Source organism: Podarcis cretensis (genome assembly GCF_951804945.1).
Source record: "Podarcis cretensis genome assembly, chromosome: 10".
In the NCBI taxonomy this organism is placed as follows: Eukaryota; Metazoa; Chordata; class Lepidosauria; order Squamata; family Lacertidae; genus Podarcis; species Podarcis cretensis.
This window is the reverse complement of record NC_137179.1, coordinates 72,862,614-72,883,563: the sequence shown is the minus strand read 5'-3', so window position 1 is coordinate 72,883,563 and position 20,950 is coordinate 72,862,614. Positions and strand designations below refer to the sequence as shown.

The window sequence follows — 20,950 nt, the reverse complement described above, 5'->3', positions numbered from 1 at the left end:
CCTGTAATTGTAAATAAATCACATTTGGCACCTCCAGGTATGACAAGAGAAGCAGACTTATTGGGCCAAATTTATCACTACTGCAAACTCACTAGACTGAGCAGAATTTTCCAGTGCGTTTCTTTGATGCATGCAATCTTAATTATTCATATAGATGTCTCCTTTGATAGAAGGGAGGGAGAGATATACTTGAAAGATACCATGTCTTCAGAGAGTTGCCGTAATAATCCTGCTGGTTTTTAAAATATATTCCGGCAGTGGGAGCATAACTGCTGCATTGGAACTGCTGGCACAGTGAGCAAAACTCTGGCTCTTTTGTTTCGCTTTGAAGATCGTACACTCTCTCTCTCTCAGGATGTACTGTCAAAAGTCTGAAGAGTTGGAGTGTTGTAGCTTTGACTGGTTCCATCATTGGGCTCTTACTTCAGAATCCTTTGGGTTATTCTTTATTAAACTGACAAAAATAATACCTTCTGGCTAGTCATGCTGTTTGAATTGTTAAGATAGCTTGGCTGCTAAGTTTCTGATTCAAAAGGCATACACTGGTACCTTGGGTTAAGAACTTAATTCGTTCTGGAGGTCCGTTCTTAACCTGAAACCGTTCTTAACCTGAAGCACCACTTTAGCTAATGGGGCCTCCTGCTGCCACCGCTGTGCAATTTCTGCTCTCATCCTGAAGCAAAGTTCTTGAGGTTCTATTTTTGGGTTAGCAGAGTCTGTAACCTGAAGCTTCTGTAACCCGAGGTACCACTGTACTCTGAGCAGTACAAATGACTTCAGGTGTTGTTTTTAATGCTGGATAATAATCTCTGCATTTAGATACATTCTGTGTACTCTAGTGGAATCCCAGTGGAAACTCTGCTTTACCGTGTCTTATATCTTAATGTGCCTGGTTTGTGTTTGATGTATTCACCTAGAAAAGAAATAACTGGCATTTCTCTTCCCAAACATCTTTTCCTCTTTGAGCTAGAAGCTAAACTCAGGCCACCTGTGGAAGAGCAACCAAAAGTAATATAAATATTGTCATCTTTCCCCCCACAGTAATGCTTCCAAGGGTGGGACTTTAAGACAGAGTGGTATTCTGCAGTATGCTAGAAAACAGTGGGTTGTATCCAAAACTCCACTGTTGGAACTCCTCGCACACACTGGAACTTAGCCTCCTCTCCTCCCACTGTGCTTCCTGAAAATCTGCTCCAGAGGGGCCCCCAGCCATTTGGATCTGATTTTGAGGGTGTGCAGGAGGCTGCGGGGGAGAGGAAGGGAAAGTGCTGTTCAACAAGTGGAATTCTCTCCTGCCAGTGGATCAGGAACCTTGGATACCCTTTACAGTAGTTACAGAAACTGATACCATGATGATACGCTTCAAATGAATACTGATGACAAAAGTCACTGACCCAAAGTTTTCCTATGCTGCATTCCCAGCAACCACAAGTAGAAGTGGTGTCTTATTCTGTAGTAATAAGAGAGTTAAACATTGTCTCTAGTTAGTATGGGTTGGAGATAAGTCTCCACCATTTAGCTTGTTCTTGTGGTTACTTTCATGTTCTGTTGTTGTTGTTGTTCCATCTTGTTCATCAATAAACAGCCTTTTGCTCTGAGCCTACAAAGTGAATAAGTTTGCTTTATATTAAATAAATAAGATAACATATTCCCTTCTTGTCTGTTGAGTAAAGAGAGCCAGTGATAGTGGCAGATAAAGAATTAGACCCTGAATGCTGAGATCCAGTTGAATCCTTGCTCACCCATGTGGATTATTAGGATAATCTTTTTTGTATGTCATTATGAGTTTTTTGATGGAAGACTAGGATACAGTGCACGCTCGGGTTGCGAACGTGATCTGTGTGGGATGCACATTCACAACCCGCAGCGTTCGCAACCCGCAGTGGCGCGGCTGTGCACGTGTGAGTTGTGATTCGGTGCTTCGGCGCATGTGCAAAGTGCAATTTAGCACTTCTACGCATGCGCGACTGCCGAAACCTGGAGGTAACCTGTTCAGGTACTTCTGGGTTTGGGCGGTCCGTAACCTGAAATATCGCAACCTGAAACGTTTGTAACCTGAGGTATGACTGTACAAATAACTGGCATCATAATTATTTTACACCTCTATTGAGGAGTGTAACTACTCTGGAGCTATAGATATATAATTGTGCCTTAATGCTTGTGGGAGCACTTACTGATAGGAATCCTCATTTATTGCTGATGAGAAATGCCCATTCGTCCCACAACATTTCAGTGCTGTGTTATGTTAGAATTACCAAAGTATGAATGAAGCATGACCTCATTCATGGCTATCCACCCAGTGTCTCTCACAGCTTTTGACACAAAAGTATGCAGGTGAACAACTGATGACTTACTCTCTGGAAACTGCCGTAGAAAATAGCATAGATTATTTCTACAAACAGGTTGTATCTTGGGCAATCATGTAGCTGGAATTGTAGGTCTTGGAACAAAACATGAACTTTCTGAAACTTGGTGCTATTTTCTAATTACAGTGGTACCTCGGTTTAAGAACAGCCCTGTTTATGAACTACAGTGGTACCTCAGGTTAAGTACTTAATTCGTTCCAGAGGTCCGTACTTAACCTGAAATTGTTCTTAACCTGAAGCACCACTTTAGCTAATGGGGCCTCCTGCTGGCGCCGCTGTGCGGTTTCTGTTCTCATCCTGAAGCAAAGTTCTTAACCTGCAGCACTATTTCTGGGTTAGCGGAGTCTGTAACCTGAAGCGTATGTAACCTGAGGTACCACTGTATTCGGTATACGAACGCCGCAAAACCGGAAGTAGTGTTCCTGTTAGCGAACTTTACCTCCATCTATGAATGGAAGCCGATCAGTGGAAGGAGGAAGGAGGCCTCATTAGGGAAAGTGAGCCGTTTTAAGAATGGCTTTGGTTTAAGAACGGACTTCTGGAACAGATTAAGTTTGTAAACCGAGGTACCGCTATAAATGATTCATGCTTTGTTTTCCTTCTTCATCCTCTTCACTGTCACCTCTGGCCCTCTCAAGAGTCATTCTATGCTAGCTTTACTCCTCTTACTTATTTTTTCCCCAGAACAAGCATAAGGCCAGTTCAGGAGTTCAGAGCTTTTTAATGTGTGGTCATAGTGACATATGCATGCACGCATCCCAACAGATGTCTCCTCAGCCTAAACTATCTTCATACACCCATTCAGGTTTGGCTATGTGGTGCTATCACTGAGATCAAACAAAGCTAGTACAGAGTGACTGGAATGCTTCTGAATAGATACAGCAGTACCTCGGTTTAAGTACTTAATTCATTCCGGAGGTCCGTTCTTAACCTGAAACTGTTCTTAACCTGAAGCACCACTTTAGCTAATGGGGCCTCCAGCTGCCGCAGTGCCGCCAGAGCACAATTTCTGTTCTCATCCTGAAGCAAAGTTCTTAATCCGAGGTACTATTTCTGGGTTAGCAGAGTCTGTAACCTGAAGCGTATGTAACCTGAAGTGTATGTAACTCGAGGTACCACTGTACTGCCCTTGCTTTAAATTAGTTCCATTTGCTGAAAGTCTGTGTTACTAGGAAGAGTGACTGTTCAGAAAATTTGTTTATTTTTATTTTACAGATTTAGATACCAGCTTCCATTGTAGGTTTCAAAGGGGATTTACAACAGTGCTTCTCAAACTGTCTGATGTGCTGGACTTGCACCCCCCCTTACCCCCAATATGGCAGAGGCTGGTGTCATATTTAGTTCCTGAAGCATCCCACCCAACCTGAGCTGTGGTAGAGTCTCAACAGCTGATGGATCACAGACCAGCCCACTGATTTACAATATTACATAGTACCAGTGTTGCAAACAATAAAACAGCAATAGGCTAATTTGAAATTGGAAGCTTGTGGTGACTTTTGGAAAAACCCACTTTTTTGCTGAAAATGCACTGGGTAATATTTAGCTCAGCCCTAAAGATTATGTACACGTCACCACTGTAAGTTAGGATCATTTCACTACAGTGGTACCTCGGGTTAAGAACTTAATTTGTTCTGGAGGTCCGTTCTTAACCTGAAACTGTTCTTAACCTGAGGTACCACTTTAGCTAATGTGGCCTCCCGCTGCTGCACAATTTCTGTTCTCATCCTGAAGCAAAGTTCTTAACCCGAGGTACTATTTCTGGGTTAGCGGAGTCTGTAACCTGAAGCGTCTGTAACCCGAGGTACCACTGTATGTGTAAGAGGTCCCTTTTTCCTTAAAAGCCCAGTAACAAATGCTTTTATAATTATCAGTTTCAGACTCATGATTGGAACAGATTTGGCTCCGCAGTCCTTAACTTATTTTAAACTCCTTTATTTCAGTATTGGTGTTATACTCGGTGCTTTTTTCAGAGGGTACTCAAAGGTATGCAGTACTGGCACCTCGTTTTTGTTGTTAAAAAGAATGGCACATACTGTATGTTGTGACGTTGGGTTTGTGATTTCAGCTTCCTTGACATAATATGCTGGAGACAGTTCTCTAGTAACACTTCTTTATTAAAGCAACAAGACTGAGACCTGAGGAGGGGAGAGCTACATTTATAGGGACAGGGAACTAGCTAGAAAGGATACATTTTGGAGGGAACAATATCAGGCAATCACAGTCCTGCCTTTTGGAGGAAACCAATAAGACAGAGGATCCAAATACAGCAGCTTAAATGAACCAATAGTAGCTGTACCCTCTGGAACCAAAAGGCAGTTACTTTACCCTAATGCAAAAACAGACAATAATAATACAGATATAAAATCCTTTGACTCAATACACAACACCCCTCCCCCCCTAGTGAGCACAGCAGACGTAATCTCTCAGGTACTGTGGGGTCCTACAACTTCTACTTGATCTCCTGACAACAGGTGTTGCCGGTTCTGGATTGGGTGTCACCTGTGGTAGGGGGGCTGCTATAGGGGTTTCGTCAGGAACAGATGGAGTCCCAGACATCTCAGGGTCCCCTACCTGTACCTCGTCATCCTGAGGACTAGCAGACCCTGGTTCATTTGCTGAAGCCCCTGGTGATTGCACCCCTGGGCCATTTTCACACTGGTCTTGTAGCTCTGCGTCGTTAGCCAGGGATGAATTATCAGACTCTTCCCTGCTGAGCGCCCGGCGCCTCAGCTGATCTATATGTCTCTTCCAAACTTGCCCATTTTCCAAGGTCACATAATAGGACACAGGTCCACTAGCCCGGGTGACCACACCAGCCACCCACCACGAACCTTGTGAATAGTTCCTCACCCAGACCAGATCTTCAGGGGCGAAATACCTTGTTCTGTCAGTCTCAGCCTGGGGGTTTGCTCTTGAATTACGGTTTGGCATTTTATCCGGGTGGACATAATCCAGCACCGTTACCAATCTTCTACCCAAGAGCAGCTCAGCTGGCAACTTGCCCGTCGCAGTACACGGCGTCGCATGCTGCAAAAATAACATTCGCGCGATGCGAGCTGACCAGTTACCCTCCATTAAGCGCGCAATGGATTCTTTGGCTGTTCTTACCATGCGCTCCGCCTGCCCATTGGAGGATGGGTGAAAGGGCGCGGATGTGACCCCTCTTATGAAGTTATCAGCCAAGAATGCCCTGAATTCTTGGGATACAAAAGCTGCCCCATTATCTGATACAATGGTCTCAGGTAACCCGTGGGTTGCAAACAGCTGCCTCAACACCTTGATTACAGCAGCTGATGCCATGCTAGGGACCATCGCCACTTCTAACCATTTGGAATATGCATCGACGATAACCAAAAAGACCTTCCCCTGGAATGGCCCAGCAAAATCTAAGTGCAGTCGGCTCCAGGGAGATCTGGACTGCTCCCACCAGTGAACTGGTGCTCTGGCCACTTCTGGCCGAACCTCTTGGCATGCCTTGCATGTTCGTACCCATTGCTCTATGTTCTGGTCCATTCCAGGCCACCACACATAACATCGGGCTAGCGACTTCATCCTGACCATTCCCGGGTGTCCCATGTGAAGCGTCCCAAGAACCCTGTTTCTCAGTGGTGCTGGGATGATCACCCTATCTCCCCACAGGAGACAACCCTTATGCATGGATAACTTGTGCTGCATTGTCGCATAAGGTCTGAATTTGTCTTCATGCGGACCACCTGGCCACCCCCTCCCCACCCAAGTGAGCACACGGGAGAGAACAGCATCTTTCCTCGTTTTCTCAGCAATATCAGTAGCCGTTACAGGAGCCCCCGGAAGTGTTTCGAGCATCATTATGTGCTCCGCTGGAGCAGGATCCTTATTACTCCCGCCATGAAGGGGCAATCGACTCAGCGCATCAGCGTGGCACAACCGTTTCCCCGGCACATGGTTCAAGGTGTACTGGAACCCGTTCAGGAATATAGACCAACGCAACATTCTGGGGGAGAGAATTTGTGGCGTTTGTTTGTTCGGGTTGAACAAGCGCCTCTTTGTCAATTTGAGCATAGTTGCGCTCCGTGGGCGACAACGTACGGGAATAGAAAGAGATGGGCTTTTCCGACCCATCTGGTTCCCTATGACTCAGCACCGCCCCCAGGCCGTATTGAGAGGCATCACATGCCAGGAGCAGCGGCTTCGATTCATCATAATGAGCAAGGACGCTCTTGCTACTCAGCATTCCTCGCAAGGAATCAAAAGCCTTCTGCTGCTCCTGCCCCCATTGCCACACATTCTTTTTCTGCAACAGTCTATGTAATGGTTCAGCTACCGAAGCTTTCTGGGGTAAGAACGAATGATAAAAGTTAATAAGTCCCAGGAATGACTGCAACTCCGTCTTGTTCTGTGGTCGTGGTGCCTTGATGATGGCCTTAACCTTAGCATCTGTGGGGTGGATGCCTGATGCATCAATTTTAAACCCCAAGAATTCCACAGTTGGCACCCGAAAACTGCATTTTTCCTTTTTTAGTTGCAACCCCACCTCCTTGAACTTGAGCAACACTGCACGGACACGCGCAACCAGTTCCTGTGGGTCTTTTCCAGCAATCAAAACGTCATCAAAAAATGGCAAGACCCCCGGCAGACCTCTTAACAGGCGTTCCATGAGCCCTTGAAAAATCCCTGGGGCCACATAAACTCCAAATTGTAATCTGTCAACTCTGAACGCCCCTTTATGTGTGACAATAGTCTGTGCTTCCGCTGATTGTGGGGTTACTGGCAGCTGTTGGTAAGCTTGTGCCAGGTCAATTTTGGCGAACACCTTGCCCCCAGCCAGTTTAGCCAACAGATGTGATACGACTGGAATGGGGTATGAGTTTCCCCTGAGCGCCTTATTGATAGTACATTTGTAATCAGCACAGATCCTGACTTCGCCATTTGCTTTAAGGGGCGTGACGTTTGGAGTCTCCCACTTAGCGGAGTCCACGGGTGAGAGAACTCCCTGCTTGACCAATTTATCCAGCTCTGCTTCGACCTTAGGTTGCAGTGCAAATGGCACTCGCCTTGGTTTGAGTCGGATTGGGACCTGAGGAGGGGAGAGCTACATTTATAGGGACAGGGAACTAGCTAGAAAGGATACATTTTGGAGGGAACAATATCAGGCAATCACAGTCCTGCCTTTTGGAGGAAACCAATAAGACAGAGGATCCAAATACAGCAGCTTAAATGAACCAATAGTAGCTGTACCCTCTGGAACCAAAAGGCAGTTACTTTACCCTAATGCAAAAACAGACAATAATAATACAGATATAAAATCCTTTGACTCAATACACAACACTGTAACAACTTCATGGTGAGTACTGGCACCTATTTTTCTAGAAAAAAGGCACTGGTTATACTGACTGACTTTGCTATGATAACATCATTCCTAGAAAACAGATGTTTCTCCAGTTCTCTTCATTAGTGGCGACTGTTGGTATAGATTATTGAGGGTGATGAGAGATTAGTCACACAATGGGTTATCCATTAGCTGCTCCGGTATAAGAACGTGGCAGAAAATCATTCAAATTTAACCATTGTTTTAACTCTTAAATACAATGAGCTTAGTGTTTCAAATTATTTCTTATGTTTGCCATGCATTTTTGTTGTTTTATACATGAATCATTTTAGCAAATTTAGCAAATCTATCCACTTCCTTTTCATGTAAATCCCCTTTTCCTTTTCCCCACATCCAAAAGCTGAAGTGTCTCATAGTCTATTTTTCTTCCTGGGCTACATTGCTTTATGAAAGTGAGTCCATACAGATGACCCAGCTACCTTGAGATGAGCTTTCTTTCTTTTTTTCTTTTTTTTGAGTAATTTGCTTGCCTGTATCAACCTGTCAGGTTATAAAGATGATTTTACCACACAGGAGCCTTATGTGAATGGTAAAAGAGTAATTTCTTTCAGTTCTTATTTCGACTGCTACCTCATTTACAGCCATTAACTGAGGGCTCATCCAGACTTCCTTTTGAGCTGTGTTTCTAGGTACAGGTCTGGGCTTTAAATCCATTTTTTTGCTATTTGCTCTGATTCAATGCAGATTTCCCTGGGGAAAACTTTGGGACAAGACAAAACAAAAACACCTGGAAAATGGTTGGGGAGCAAAAGAAAGTCTGGATGAGCCCTGAATCTATACTGTCTCATCCTTGAATAGTTTGATCATGTGTCTCCTTACCAAGTGGTAAAGAGAATTTTATCACATACCAGCTGCAAAAGGATAGTAGAATGATCACCCACATGGGCTTATAGTGTTCTGAATTTTTTAAAAAATACAGCCTAAATTAAAGCTGTATTAAAACTACAAATTTCATCAACCTCTTGAAGATTGTAACGTTTAATTTGAAGACTTCAAGACCACTTAGCTGATTTGCGCTATGAATGTAACGTAATGCCTATGATGTGAATGGAATAATGATATAGTTTAATTTAAAATAATATGTCTTTGAACCATGACATTTCAATTCTGTTGTTTCCCCAGTACTCCATACTTCTCTGCAACTTGGTCCAGTACTGCTTTAGATTACTGTGACATTAGTGAACTGAACAACTTTCTGCTCTTACTCTGTCAGCATCAACAATGTTAAATAAGTCATTTGGAGAGTGAAAGAAAGACACTTCATCTACACACACCCATGCACAGCTCCACAAGTTTTAGACTAGGAAAGGTTTTTGCTGCAGGTGCAAGTTCAGAACAGTTAGACGAAAACACTGTATGGCCTTCCTTGGTGAAACAGTGCACAAACCTCTTCTTAAATTAAAAATGCTTGTATGAATTCATTCCACTATATAGCACAGATAGGTACATCATGAACCCTGACTTCGTAAGAAACAATTTTAATCTTCTTTTAATTAAAGTAGAAAATCTGTAAAACACAAAGCTGTGTGAATTTGTTTAGTTCTTGACAGGATTAACATTTTGCCTTTTGGCAAATTAATTGCTAATTTCCAGAAAGGGATCGTTTATCTTTTTCATGAACTGTTTCTCAGAACCTAGGAAAAACACAATCTAAGGATGCAATTCTAAGCATATCCATATGAAATAAATCAGACTGGAATCAATGGCTTTTACTGCTGAATAAACATGACTAAGATCGGGAAATATGTTCAATAAGTATTTTAAAGTTTTATTCTCTGTAATCTCATCAGTCCTCTGTTGTTCTTAAGAGCCAGTCAGGAAAATGGATCCCTTTGAGAACTGAAATACGTTTCTAGAAATATAGAATGGCATATCACATTTTGGACTGCACTGCTTTAGTCTAATAATAATAATAATAATAATAATAATAATAATAATAATACCCTGATGTTTTCCCAGGTGGGGACTCAAGGGGTCTTACAGATACAACAGAAAAAGCTTAAAACATAGAAAAGATAATCATTAAAAAGTAATTAAAAGCTAATATGATTAAAACAACATAAAAAAGATCTGTTTAAAGATACAGATTTTATCTGATGGCAAAAGGACGAGGCACAAAAGTTTGGGACCAGCCACCAAGAAGGCCTTTACCCAGGCCCTCCCCCAGGTGTGCCTGTGAGGGTAGTGAGACTGAGAGAAGGGCCTCCCCCAAATATTTCAGAGCCCAGGCGCGTTTGTATGAGAGAATACAGGCTTTCAGATACCTGGACCTAAAGAGAGCTTTAAATCTCATAACCAGCACTTTGAATTGTGCCCAGAAACAGACTGGTAGCCAGTGAAGCTGTTGTAACAAGGGCTTCTGCTCCCTCTGACTGATTGCTCCCTGTGACTGTCTGCCCCAATGGAATGAAACTAAGGTGTGTCACTGCGGCCAGATCAGACATTTCAAGGAACGAGTGCAACCGGCACACTAGGTTTAACTGTTGCACTCCTGGCCACCGCATAAATTGGAGGTAACACCTTTAAAGCCCAACCCCAGAGAAGAACAACAATCTTAGTGTGCATGAAAATTGTAGAATAATTCTACAATTCATTACCCTTCATGTTGTTGTTTTTTAAAAAAATGATGATTAATGGATTACATTGGGGGAAAGCTAAATGGTTCAATAAACGTCTTTAACTAAATTTAATTATAAATTTCTAGATTTATTTGTCAAGTGGTAATGCAGATTCCACGTTGGCTAAAGCAGCAAATGTAGATGGATGAAAGATGCCATTGCTACTGACAGACAAAAGTATTCTCTCAGTTTCGTTCAGTATCTACAGTGGATTAATTGGTTCAAAGTCCTCTTATTGGTTTAAAGTTGTTTAAAAAGTGTACAATTCAATAATAGAGTTGCTATTGTTCAATAAAACTATTTCATACCATAACATAGGTATGGCATTGGTGAGCTTTGTGGGCACAAAGTTACCAGTTACCATTTAACAGTAACATTTAATATTTATTTTCTTTATAAAAAAGATTTCTAAATTGCCTTTCAGAACACAAAAGCCCTCAAAGTACAGTTAATAAAATAATAAATCATTAATATTACATATTAACATTTAATTAAATATTAAAATCAAATTAAATCATCAATTTCATAAGAACAAAGGAAACTAAAGATCTCCTGGATCGGATCGTAGGCCTTTCTAGTCCAGCATCCTGTTTACACAGCCAATTGCGTATGGGAAGTCCACACACCCCTTCAAATGAACATTACAAATGAACGCAAAGCCCAGCAGTTAATAAAATGCAGATTGAAATAAAAGTGTGTTTACACTTCCTAGATTTGGGGCCGCCACTTTTAATAAGCTTCTTCTGGTGCCCATCAATTTAGCATCTTTCAGTGATAGGCTAGAGAGCTGGCCCTCAGAAATAAACCGTAATGCATGGGGTGGCTTGTAACTATGTGGGTTATCCCTCCTTCGTATTTGCTGGAGATTCCAAAGTATAAGTGTTTCCTCTAAGAGAGACTTCAAAGGTTATTTAGCCCAGCCCTGTCAGTGCAGGCAAAAACCTACTACAGCATCTCTCATACTATAGTCAAGTCAAGTAACCTTTATTGGAATCACATAAAAACATTCAGAATACATTCAGAATAGATAGAAGAAGAAGAAGAAGAAGAAGAAGAAGAAGAAGAAGAAGAAGAGGAGGAGGAGGAGTTTGGATTTCATACCCCACTTTATCACTACCCGACGGAGTCTCAAAGCGGCTAACATTCTCCTTTCCCTTCCTCCCCCACAACAAACACTCTGTGAGGTGAGTGGGGCTGAGAGACTTCAAAGAAGTGTGGCTGGCCCAAGGTCACCCAGCAGCTGCATGTGGAGGAGCGGAGATACGAACCCGGTTCACCAGATTACAAATCTACCACTCTTAACCACTACACCACACTCTCTCAGGCCAGTGCGATCTCGTCGCAACCCCAACGGCACAGTCACCTGCCAAAGGGCAGAAGAGGCAAGCAATCAGCCTCATCTCTGTGGGTTTCCAGCAAGGGCAGGATCCTGTAGCATACTACAATGACAAAAAAATTCAAATAGAGGAACTTAGCTACTGTCTAGATGAGGTCCTGGTCTCTCCCCTGTAATAAATAAGAAGCGCATAACCTCCATCTCTGGTTTCCATGTTGGGCTACATAGATGGTCTAGAAATTGTTGGCGGAGATCATCGTACATTTTACAGTTAAGGGCCATGTGAGCTAGAGTTTCCACCAGGTGGGCATCGCATGGGCAGATTCTGTCTCCTATCTCTGCCAAACCTGCAAATCTACCCCAAAGGAGGTTAGAAGGATTAGAATTGAACCTAGCCAGCCAGCGAAGAAGCTCTTCTTTCTTGCGGGTTAAACAAAAAATGTAAATAATTAAGATTAAATTCCTACACCCAAGAGAGTCGAAAATAAAGAGGGGAACATGTTTTTCCCACAGCTGAGATTAGTTCCTGGCGATCTATGTCCCACAGCCTAGTTTTGAACATGGTCTTGGTGACTGGGAAAGCCACCTCATACTATAGAATGCATTGAATGAATGGCTTTGCAGAATTATAATAATAATTATACACATGGAGTGTAAAATGGTCGCAATCTCAGCACCACTCCCATTTGCATAGTGTCTAATTTTGTATCTGCTGGTGCTCGTGATGATGATGTTGATAGTGGTGTAGCAATAAAACTGCTAGCACATTTACAAAGCAAAGAAGGGTCTGTTATGGTTTCAAATTGGATGGGAGACTGCATGTTGAGATTCCTGCACTGCAGGGAGTTGGGACTAAATGACCCTCGGGGTCCCTTCCAGCTCTATAATTCTATGATTCTATGCCAGGAAGTCATCACATGTTAATTTTTCAGTGCCATTTTCCCATAGTGAGGTACAGTGGTGCCTCGCAAGATGAAAAGAATCCGTTCCGCGATTCTCTTCGTCTAGCGGTTTTTTCGTCTTGCGAAGCAAGCCCATTGACGGCTTAGTGGATTAGCGCTATTAGCGGTTTAGCGGCTTTTAGTGGCTTTTAGTGGCTTTTAGCGGCTTTTAGCGGCTTAGCGGATAAGCGGATAAGCGGCTTAGCGGCTTAGAAAAGGGGGGGGAGGAAGGAAAAAAAAACCGCAGGAACTCGCAAGACATTTTTGTCTTGCGAAGCAAGCCCATAGGAAATTTGTTTTGCGAAGCACCTCCAAAACGGAAAACTCTTTCGTCTAGCGGGTTTTCCGTCTTGTGAGGCATTCGTCTTGTGGGGCACCACTGTATCTGCTTGAAAGTGTTTGTTCTGAGAAAACTTCACTAGTTCAGAAATGTCAACAGTCACAACAATCTAGACTGGAACTAGATCCCCTCTATAGTAGATCTTTGTGCATACTCAGATAAAAGATGGGATGTGCAATGTACTGTATCTGAAAAAGCTTGATCATTGCAACTCTTATGAGGAGGGGATATCTGGAAGCATTTTACATTTGGAGTGGTACTATTTTGTTAAGTTGCTTTGAGTTTTTATTACAGCCAAGCTACATACAAATTTTTTGAAAGCAAAACAAAAATGTTTTCAATATATTTGGGTTTTTTAATGTATGATTTGCTTAAGGTTTTTATTTTAAAATATACAGGCCACCCTTAATTCCTCTTACTTTCTAGCCATTAACTGAATTTTATTGGCATGCCAATAACTGTGCTTGTTATATTTTGTCAGAAATTCTGTTAGAGCCATTTTCTTATTATTCAAATGCATAGATTTTATAGTGTTTTGCAGCAGAGATGCCTCATTTTGTTCTTTGTCTTCTGCTTAATAGGAAAATGTGATTAATTAGGGTAGGTGTTGTTCCATCAGGAAAAGACTATTATAATCTTCCCAGTGTGAAATTGCTTATGAGTACTGTTCTCTTATTCACTTTTACCTTTAGAAATACTTAGGCTATACTTAATGAAATGCAATAATTTATTTTGCCTGTTCAGGAAACCTGACATGAAAAGGGCACAAAATTATTCTGTAAAACATTCCTGCCATCATAACTTTGGACTGAGCTTCACAGTAAATACTTCTAAAAGCCTTTGTGCTGAAGGTGTCAAAGGAATACATGATTTAGTTGGCTTGTGGGAAATCTATCGTAAGTGTTGCTGCAGAAAAAGCATTGTCATTAAAAATGATTACTTTGTGAATAAAGCTCATTAGCAGAATAATGGTTTCATAGTTTTAACCAGCATTTTGCTTTTCCGGTTTGGATTCTGGTTTTGTAGTTGCTATCAATAGGCTCCAACTAATTGGGATTGCATTTGATAGGGTTGCCATGTGTCCCAAATTTACTGGACATACCTAGAATACTGCAGTCAGAAGCAGTGTCTGGACAGAAATTGGCAAAATGTCCAGGAAAATCCGGACGTATGGCAACCCATGTCAGCAGTGTTGCTTTTGCCGATTTTCCTTAAAAATAGCTCAAAAATGGTTCTTTTTCTCAACAACTTTGGGCAAAACTAAAAAAAAAACTCAGCAACTTTGGCCAGAAGATGAAATATTGCAACCCTGGCACTTGAAAACTGATTTTATCCTTGACTGCTATGGAATGTCTCCATTAACACATTGCGCTCTTATTTGTTTAAAAGATTTCACTGTGCTGGTGCCAAAGAACAAGTAACACAAATCAGGGGTGTAGGAAAGGGGGGGGGGGCGAACCGCCCCAGGCGCCATCATGGAGGGGTGGCGGCAGATTATCAAGGAACAATTACTGCCCTGCTAGGGTGGTTCATAAAAAAACTTTTTTTTGAAAATGCCTGCTCCAAAGGTCTTATCTTACTACACTAGGGATTATATAGCTATATATGAAATTTCATGCATATCAGTTAATATCTTGACCCACCTCCATGAGAATAGCTGTTTACTTGGCAGTTTTCCTATGTCGTGAAGCCTGAAATTTCAATTCAGTGGACCCGGCTCAAGATATTAACTGATATAAAATATACTAAAATATAAAATAAACTATTGAAATTCATGATAAAAAGTTAAAAACAGGCATTTAAAAGCATTCGGAATATGACTAAAATCAACAGTAGCTAAAATGAGGTAAGACACATATAAATTGTACATGTCTAGATAGGCTTGCCTAAACAAAAATGTTATAAATGTTCAACATTTTAAGTATTTGAAGGTTCGGTATATGGACTTCATAGTATTATTTGGAATGTAGTATTTATTTATTAATGCGGTTTGTCATTTTACACATATATTGACATATATCAGTGAAAACTCATGAACCAGAAATGGTAAGGAAATTCTCTGGACCTAGAATACAGTGGTGCTCCGCAAGACGAACGCCTCGCAAGACAGAAAACCCGCTAGACGAAAGGGTTTTCCGTTTTGGAGGTGCTTCGCTAAACGAATTTCCCTATGGGCTTGCTTCGCAAGACGAAAATGTCTTGCGAGTTCCCACAGGTTTTTTCCGCTCCCCCCCCTTTCCTAAGCCGCTAAGCCACTTATCAGCTGTTCCGCTGATAAGCCGCTTAACAGCTGATCGCTAAAAGCCGCTAGACCGCTAATAGCGCTAATCCGCTAAGCTGTCAATGGGCTTGCTTCGCAAGACGAAAAAACCGCTAGACGAAGAGAATCACGGAACGGATTCTTTTCGTCTTGTGAGGCACCACTGTACACTAATTAGATAGAGAACTTTTAAAACAGATGAAAATAAAAGTCATACAACAGCAGTTTCACTTGTCCCATTGTCATACAGTACTTGGCTTTGCAGAATTTTGGACCACTAAAATCTCCTGAGAAAACCTCTTTGAGCAGAGGTAAGTGTAAGATACAAAATGAGTGTACCCACGGCAAAGAGCAATGCCTTTAATCACACCATGTTCACCTCTCTAAAACAGCTGTTGTCTCTCAAAATGCACCAAGTTTTCTCTTCATCTGTAGAGGATTGGTCTGTTTGCCCTCAGGCGGTGTTCCATGTTGCATCATACAATTCAGACCTTGGTATTTCCCAAAGCCATAATTTTAAGTGCTTCAATTACAGTCTTTGGGGTAAAATGCTATGGGCTTGAGTCAGCCTAAGGTTAAGTCCCAATGATGCTGAAATCTGTTCCATTCAAATAGGAGGGGTAAGAATTTCTTAATTTTGATTGGAGAGTCTACTTATTTAGGTAGTTACACATATGTAATTGTGTGTTATTGCCTGTACTGCAGCAATTCGACTTCTGTTATTTAATTCTTTCGACTCAGTTATTTCTTACCCTCCCTTTACCATAAGGTTCCGAGGCAGGCTAAAGCAATTTAAAAATACAATGCAGTTTAAAGTAAGTTTCAGTCACAATAATAGGGTGGGTCCCACAAATATACCGTATTTTTCGCTCTATAGGACGCACTTTTTCCCCTTCAAAAATGAAGGGGAAATGTGTGTGCGTCCTATGGAGCGAAGACGCCATAGCCCCGCGACCCTCTCCCGGCTGGAGAGGTGATGCGCGGCTATGGCAGGAGCCTCTATAGCCACATGTCACCTCTCCAGCTGGGAGAGCGCGCACGGGGCTAAAGAAGCACCCCGTAACCCTCTCCCGGCTGGAGAGGTGACGCGCGGCTATGGCAGGAGCCTCTATAGCCACATGTCACCTCTCCAGCTGGGAGAGCGCGCGGGGGGCTAAAGAAGCACCCCGTAACCCTCTCCCGGCTGGAGAGGTGACGCGCGGCTATGGCAGGAGCCTCTATAGCCACATGTCACCTCTCCAGCCAGGAGAGCGCGCGCGGGGCTAAAGCAGCCCCCTGCGACCCTCTCCCAGCTGGAGAGGTGACGCGTGGCTATGGCAGGAGCCTCTATAGTTGTGTGTCACCTCTCCAGCCGGGAGAGCGCGCGCGGGGCTAAAGAAGCAACCCGCGACCCTCTCCCGGCTGGAGAGGTGACGCGAGGCTATGGCAGGAGCCTCTGCAGTCGCGTGTCACCTCTCCAGCCGGGAGAGCACGCGCAGGGCTAAAGAAGCACCCGCGACCCTCTCCCGGCTGGAGAGGTGACGTGTGGCTATGGCAGGAGCCTCTTTAGCTGCGCGCCACCTCTCCAGCCGGGAGAGCCACGTGGGGCTAAAGAAGCCCCGCTTACTCTCTCCCAGCTGGAGAAGTGACGTGCGACTATGGCAGCAGCCTTTCCGCTGCGCCTTTCCGCTGCTCCCTGACCTGCTCTTTGGGGCTGGTGGTGGGCTTCCCCCCGCCAGCCCCAAAGAGCAGGTCAAAAGGAACCTGAAGCCTGGAGAGCGAGAGGAGTCGCCTGAACGCACCTTAAACGGCACCTTGTTTTAGAGCAGGAAAACAAGAGGGGGAAAATTCTCCCCCTCTCTGCGCAGCACCTCCTGCTGCTTCACTGAAGGGGCGCTGGGCAGAGAGGGGGAGATTTTTTTTTCTTGTTCTCCCCCCTCTAAAACAAGGTGCGTCCTATTGTCCAGTGCGTCCTATGGTGCGAAAAATACGGTAGACCTCAGGTGCCAAAGGTGGCAGAAGAATGCTACAGCAACTTAATTTCCAACTCCTTGCTTCTTTGTGATGAGGAATTGTCATGAAATGGCAGAGGACTTTTTAAAAATGTTGTTCTGCATGTTTGTTAATGAAAGGAAAACAGAGGCAACCTTCCTTTAAACATTTTAGGGGCAATGGAATTAAATGGTCTCACCATATATAACCTACCAAATGAACAGCAGTTTCAGAACATCTCCAAATACAGATCCCTGCTGATTTTCCAAGCTGTATCTTTCCAAAGTGCTGGTAAAATTTTATTTTAACTCCTTAATCTTTAATTACATGGAGAATATTTAAATAAATGGAGAAAACCTCCTCAAAACTGTCAGTCTCAGGTATAGGCCCAAACAATTCAGCCAAATATCATTTAGGTTTTCATAATGGTTGTGCATATTTTAAAAATGTTTCTTTTCCCCTACCATAGAAGTTATTTTTAACTACAGTTTACAGATTCCATAACTTACCCATTGTGCAATGCTTTCATAGACTATATTTAATTTAGGCGGGTGGTGGTATAGTTTGGCACATACACTGTTGGTATCTGCTGTTAATGTATTTGAATTAAGTTGGGCTGAACCTTTCCCTACTCCGAGTTGAACTCTGATTGGGGATCTACACAATTGGTTCCAAATTTATTGCTTGGCGGTGATTGTGATTCAAAAAGTCTAATTATAGGCTGTTGGGTCTCAGTATCTCATGTGGGCCCTTAGGTATGGGCTTGTGGACTCACTCCAGTCCTTCCAATATTCTTCCAGTCTTGTCTGTATTTTTCCAGGTGGAAAGCCCAGGATAGCAGCATTCTTCCAGCCCTGGGGAGTCCTGAGCAGTGGTAAGGCCCTGTTGCATAGCTCTGTCTCTGATTATACTTTGTTGAATGTTACATAAACACAATACAGGATGTGGAGGGAGAATGGCCATCCCTGAGAAGTGAATGGAAGTTTTCTTAGTATGCAAGGGGAAATGATCTGTAGACTTCTAGAATGGACAAGCTACTCTTTGGCGCAGCACAAATAAGCTACTCTTTGGTGCAGCACAAAGCTCTGATGCACACACTCTCCTCTGGTTTCCCAGAACTCCCTGGTCTGCTCACTCTTTTGATACACAACATACAGTGTGTGGTGAAGCTGAATTCTGCAATCTGTTTGTGTGTCTTTTCATTTGCAAGTATCTAAAGGACCATTCAACTTGTTCTGTATGTTTTATGCTTGCGTTTTTCAAATAGCAGCCCTCTTCCATACTACTCCATGGCAAACCGCCTTTGAAACTAGAGACTTTTAACAGCACAGGGCCATGCCCAACCCTTTAGTACAGGGGCCGGCAACCTAAGGCCCATGGGCCAGAAGTAGCCCATGGAGGCCATTTAACCGGTCCACAAGCCGTCCCCGAACTGAGCCGCCCACTCGGCGAGTCCCCACGCACTGCGCTAAACTGGCACAGTGTGGTGTGGGGACTCTCTTCCATGTCTCTGGAAATCGCTTCTGTGCATGCCCAGGCACTAGCGGAGGAAGATGAGTGCAGTGGGAGTGCATCACCCCCAGAAGCGCGATCCCGGTGGGGTTCCATCGCGGCTGCTCCTCCCACCCGCACTGGCCGCCCCATCTTGCAGGCGGTGCTTCCAGTTCCCAGAACGCATGCCCTGCCCCCTGTGGGTGGCGCACCCCGCCCCCACCTGCTGTCCGCCTCCCCCGGTGCCAGAGCATGGAGCAACGCCACTGTGCCCAGACGCCGGAAATCGTGTCTGCACATGTTCACAGCACCGGAAATCGCTTGTGTACATGCCCAGACGCCGAAAATCGCTTCTGTGCAGGCGCGATTTTTGGCATCTGTGCATGCGAAGAAGTGATTTTCGGTGTCACACTGTGCCAGCCTGGCCCACGGAGGATCTCCGCTGGAGTGATCCGGCCCATGCCTGGTAAGCCTTGCTGACCCCTGATTTAGTGTGCCCAAGGTAGCTCCCAACCACATATGAGAAAATCCTAAATAACCACATTTCTTTAGAGGGTGGGAGAGCAAGTTCACAGCCTAATTGGAATAAATCTGTCATGTCAGAATCAAGGGACAAGCAGAGTACTGCATGAGTGGTAAAATGTTTCTTCTATTCCTCTAAACAGTAATGATGCCTGCCACATGAATAATATTAAGTAGCTCTAAGATGCCTGGTCTTGCTATGTAGTGCTTAGCTTCAAAGCAAATACTTTCCCCCCATCTCTTTATTTTCAATATATTACCACAAACTGCAGTTTTGATCTTAAAACCACGTATTTAAAGTAGCACAAATGTACTAAATGTTAGCACATGACACATCTAACGCATATGGCTAATGTAGTAACACCTTCTAAGCTTTCTAATTTTAATCTAGGTTGTTCTGAGATAACTAATAGCAATTTTGCACAACCAAACAATCACACGAAAGGTCCAGTTATTTGAGCTGCCTCTTACACTGGCTTTTGCAGGTAGATAATTGGATCTCCGCCATGAGCGTCTACTTTGTACAGCTTTCGTTTTGTTTAAACGTATCTGCTGGATTTTCTTTTCTGATTTTCTTTTACCCTGCTTTGAGACAATTGTACAAAAGGCAATTAATAAATCGATGTTGATGATAATATACAGCAGCAAAACCTTGTGAGCTAAACCATACTGATAATGTTCATGCCTTGCATGTTCAAGATCTCAAGATTAATCAGTTAAAACAGGTAAGGGACCAATGGGCTGCACCCGGCAGCTGCCAGCAGTGTCCTAAAATCAGGTGCCTTTTCTCCCTTTGGTGTGGGAGCATTGCCAGAAGGTCTTAATGTTCCGAAAGTGGGAAGGAGAGCCCAGTGAGGAGGAAAAGAAACACTTAAGATTATTCCCTGAGGAACAACAAGACACAGTGTTTGCTCTCCTTGTTTGCTCATGCCCAAAACAACCCATCTATGCCTGCTCTTCAGAGACACACAGAGAGTGCTGTGTGCCAGCATCTGTGGTGAATGTGTCTGCTGCATGTTTGGGTTTGCATGTGGTTCATATGTGGTCAATACATGACCTCTGTGTGTGCAGTAGCTGAGCCTATCAATGGCACTCAGACCTCAGTGAGGCAGCTGACTGCAAATGCAGCCCTTGGACCAAAAGGTTTTAGCTAACCATTGACTTAAACCAGGGTTCAGCAAACTTTTTCAGCAGGGGGCCGGTCCAATGTCCCTCAGACCTTGGGGGGGGGTGAATGAATGTCTGTGCCCCACAAATAACCCAGAGATACATTTTAAATAAAAGGGCACATTCTACGTATGTAAAAACACACTGATTCCCGGACCGTCCACGGGCCAGATTTAGAAAGCAATTGGGCCGGATCCGACCCCCGGGCCTTAGCTTGCCCACCCATGACTTAAACGATCTTAAAGAACAGGGATACAGAATGTATCCCATATCCTTGGGAACTGCTGCCAGCTGGGGCTGGAAGGACAATTGGCCTGATTCTGCAGAAGGCAGTTCCTTGCGTGTCTCCACCATGCTGCAGCCCTCCACCATGCTGCAGATTCTGTTGTGGCAAACTAGTCATACAGTAACAGATACAGGGAAGCCCAATTCTCACTACATAGACATGTGCCTGAAAGGGAGATCTATTTCTTCACTTCTCTACTGAGATTGGAATGAAGATCCCCCTCTCAAACACACACACACACACACACACACACACACACACACACACACACACATCATATCCCT

At 43.6% G+C, this 20,950-nt stretch overlaps 1 protein-coding gene across 17 annotated transcripts in view; it reads left to right on the top strand.

Moving 5' to 3' along the window:
* The window catches only part of MAGI2 (membrane associated guanylate kinase, WW and PDZ domain containing 2), a 618,641-nt gene that overhangs the window by 40,276 nt on the left and 557,415 nt on the right, over positions 1 to 20,950 (top strand). For 12 of the 17 annotated variants that reach the window (XM_079993549.1, XM_079993547.1, XM_079993552.1 and 9 more), the window contains exon 2: positions 18,021 to 18,074. The exons of the other annotated variants lie outside the window; for them this stretch is intronic. In XM_079993549.1, the coding sequence (XP_079849675.1) occupies positions 18,021 to 18,074 (54 nt within the window). The remainder of the gene's footprint in view (positions 1 to 18,020; positions 18,075 to 20,950) is intronic. 17 annotated transcript variants of the gene reach the window in all.